A 3,876-nucleotide genomic window follows, 5' to 3' on the forward strand; every position below is an offset into this window, starting at 1 on the left:
CTTTCGTTCGTCTTTCGAACTTGTCAAATATAATTGTGAAAATACAGAGATCTTGCTTATTTATATAAAACAGGTGTTTTGGGGGGTTTTGTTTATAACAGAACATTGTTTTTTTTTGTTTGTTTTTTTTTTGTTTTTTTGGGGTGAGGCTTTGGAGACAATGGAAGATGTATAAGCAGATAGATAGATAGACAGGCAGATAGAGACATAGATAGATAGATTGATAGTCAGACAGATAGAGAGATGGATGTGGTAAAAGAGAGAGAGAAGGGCCATTGTATTGAAATGGTCTTTTTAAAGAGTGTCAAATAAATAAATAAATAAGGGTAAAAACTTGTTTACTACTTACTCTATTGTTTTGAGAGGGCTTCTAGGAATGGTAAGAGAAGGAAGAAAAGAAAAAGAAAGGAGAAGAAATATATATATTATTTATATTATTATTATTTAATTGAACATCCATTTCCAAGTCAGTATATATATATATAATATATATATGCATATATACATATATATATGTACATACTTACATCTATACGTATATATATATATATATATATATATATATATATATATATATATATATATATATATATATGCATATGTGGGCACAGGATATCATGAAACATGTACAACAAAAAAATATGAAGTACGAGTAGATAGAATATGAACTATTTTTTTGAACAACAAAAGACAGAAATGGAAAACAAGACAAACAACATAAAGAACAACCCTTCATCAGTTGTTGGTTGTTTTTCTAGTCTCATATTTCGAGCATTTAACAATATATGCATTCAATAAAACAGTTGCTCCTGCAAAGTGAATTAAATAAAATTGGGGATTTTGTGGAGGATCAAAAATTAGTAACACAAACAGGACAGTGAAAACAAACAAGAAGGGCTGCTAAGCCTAAAAGAAGTTGTGGTGGCAAATGCATAAATCAAGCTTGGACAGGAGACAGACAAGAACACATCTTCCTTGTTCCAGCTACAACGAAGACAAAGAAACACAAGTTAGGAGAAGAAAGATGGCCAATGGTCACATGGGAGCCATGTGAGTAAGGGAGGAGGAGTGAGGGAGAGAGAGTGACAGAGTAATAGGATAGAAAAGTGGGAGAAGAGGAGGTAAAAAAATAAGAGAGAGAAAGAGTGAAAAAAACGAAAGAGTAAAATGATCGTATAGAGTGCGCATCAGAATTATTAAGATAAAACTTACGTGGAAGGGGATGCGTGGCATTCAATCATATAACAATATAAATATATATACACACACACATATGCATACATACACATAGTTACATATATCAGTGTACCAAATTTCAGTCTATCTGATGTTATACACTGGTCACAATGTGCTTCCAATTCTTTCTTGATTGTTCTATTCTTTTCCATCTTGTCCCAAATTGCTTAAATTGTCTTCCTATTGTTGTAAAGGCCTTCCAAGCGGCCTTTTTAAGAAAACTGTTCTCTTATCTTTTGTTTCAATTACTGGACTGTGGTCATGCTGGGGCACCACCCTGAAGGGTTTAGACAACTCCAGTACTTAGTTTTAAGCCTGGTGCTATTTCTATCCATCTCTTTTGCCAAACTGTTAAGTTACAGTAATGCAAACAAATCAATACCAGTTGTCAAGCAGAGTTGGGAGACAAGGATAATACAAACACACACACACACGGGCTTCTTTCAGTTTCTTATTTCTTTACTGCCCACTAGGGGCTACACACAGAGGGGACAAACAAGGACAGACAACGGGATTAAGTCGATTATATCAACCCCAGTGCCTAACTGGTACTTATTTAATCGACCCCGAAAAGATGAAAGGCAAAGTCAACCTCGGCGGAATTTGAACTCAGAACGTAACGGCAGACAAAATACCGCTAAGCATTTCACCCAGAGTGCTAACGATTCTGCCAGCTCGCCGCCTTTCAGTTTCTGTCTGCCAAATGTTAGTTTTTAACTGCTGACACTCGTTGACACTGCATCGAAGAGGCCAGGGGAACAGAAGAAAGAAGACATGCACTCAACACCAGAGCTGAAGACACCTCCAAAAGGGGGGGGGGGACCTGCCATGTCAAATGGTAGAGGAGTAGGGGCCGAAACTGGACGTGGTTCCTCCTGATGATGTCTTGAGCTCACTGGATCCTATAAAAGAGCTGTTGTGGTAGCAGACCACGAAACATGGTTGAAATTCCTCCACTCACTTAATCTCAAAGTTTTTAGAAGTAAATACTAACATTTCCTGTTTCTACATCTAAGTGGGTGACTGTACAGGCTTTTTTGACTTAATTTTATTGTTATTGCCCATTTACTTTCATAATTTTTCGTCGTAACTTTTCCACACTTTTTTTTATTTTGCTCAAACCAATGCTTCAATTTCAAAAAGGTTTCAAATCCTTGTATGGTAAACTTATGCTTGTCTTATTTCTTTCTATTTTCTCCACTCATTATTTCAGGGAAAGTAATGGAGGAGTTCCTCAGGCACCTCCTCATGGTCTTATCACAAGCATCCATCATTACACTTTCCTGCTGTTTTCTCAACCATGGCCAACTAAGATTACAGATATTATCCAACTGTTTTGTTCCTGGGCTACCCCTAGGTCTCCTGCCAGTAATTTTGACTGGAAGAATCTATCTTCTGATTCCTTTTCTGTGACATTTTAATCATGTATCTGTGGCACCAGTGCTGTGGGCTCCTCTCAATGCAAAGAGAAGTTCCAGCTTGATCTGGAGATGTCTTGTAATGTTACTCAAGAGATCCTTCAGAGGAACTCCATTTTGATCAATTGTATTTGAAATTGTATTTTGTCAGTCATTACCCAGCATTCATGACAATACGTTGAGGATTGACATAAAAACCAAATTGATGGCTTTTTCACTCCCCTTCTGAGAATCAAATGCTGGAGCTGACATACTACTGAGCCAATATCTACAATTCTAGCCTCCAGTTCAGCTTCAAAAGCTTCTCATCACTTGTGAATACAGCCCTGAGATTCTTAGACTTCTCCACTTGTCTCAATTATGTTCCACTAACATGCAGAGTGCAATGGGAAGACTTTCTTTAGAGATCCAATGTCTCAAACTTCACAACACTAATTCTCATTCCTGTTTTGTAGTGTTTGCCACCAAATTCATTCAGTGGATGCTGGAGATCATCTTCTGATGAGTCAAATAATACCAGAGCATCTGCAAATATCAGCCAACCGGCCCTGCACCCACTGATTATGATGCCATTTCCACAAAGCCTGCACAACCCAGTTCATAAAAATTATGAAAAGGAGCGGGGACAATATACACCCCTGCCAAAATCCAATACCTGTGCTGAAAGGCCTCAACTTAGCACCAATTACTTTTCCAATATAAAAATTCCATTCCTATATACTTACCTTTATTTTCTCTCATATTTCAAGCCTTGTTATGAAATACTTCCACCATGTTTCTACTTTAAAAGATTATCTCTCTAGAAAGATGTTCATGCTTCACTCACAGATATCTTACATCCCATCTATTCCTGATTACCATTATAGGTACAGGAGTTGTTATATAGTAAGAAGTTTGCTTCCCAGCAAACATGGCTCCAGGTTTGGTCCCACTGCATAACACATTGAGTATGTACCTTCTTCTATAGCCCCAAACTGACCAAAGCCTTGTGAGTAGATTTGGTAGACAAAAAAGAGAAAGAAGGCAGTCAGGCTTGGCTGTGTGGTTCTAGGTTCAGTCCCACTGCATGGTACCTTGAGCAAGTGTAATATAGCCCCAGGCTGACTAAAGCCTTGTGAGTAGATATGGTAGACGGAAGCTGAAATAAGCCCAAAGTGTGTGTGTGTGTGTGTGTGTGTGTGTGTGTGTGTGTGTGTGTGCATGTGTGTGTGTGTATGCATGT

The 3,876-nt window shown here is 37.8% G+C and overlaps 1 protein-coding gene across 1 annotated transcript in view; it reads right to left on the bottom strand.

Annotated features, from left to right (window-relative positions):
- Positions 1-3,876, bottom strand: part of LOC106878514 (PDZ domain-containing protein 8) — a 161,499-nt gene that overhangs the window by 125,198 nt on the left and 32,425 nt on the right. The window contains exon 10 of the mRNA XM_052973683.1: positions 350-370. Coding sequence (XP_052829643.1) covers positions 350-370 — 21 coding nt within the window. The remainder of the gene's footprint in view (positions 1-349; positions 371-3,876) is intronic.

Source organism: Octopus bimaculoides, chromosome 16 (assembly GCF_001194135.2).
Source record: "Octopus bimaculoides isolate UCB-OBI-ISO-001 chromosome 16, ASM119413v2, whole genome shotgun sequence".
Lineage (NCBI taxonomy): Eukaryota > Metazoa > Mollusca > Cephalopoda > Octopoda > Octopodidae > Octopus > Octopus bimaculoides.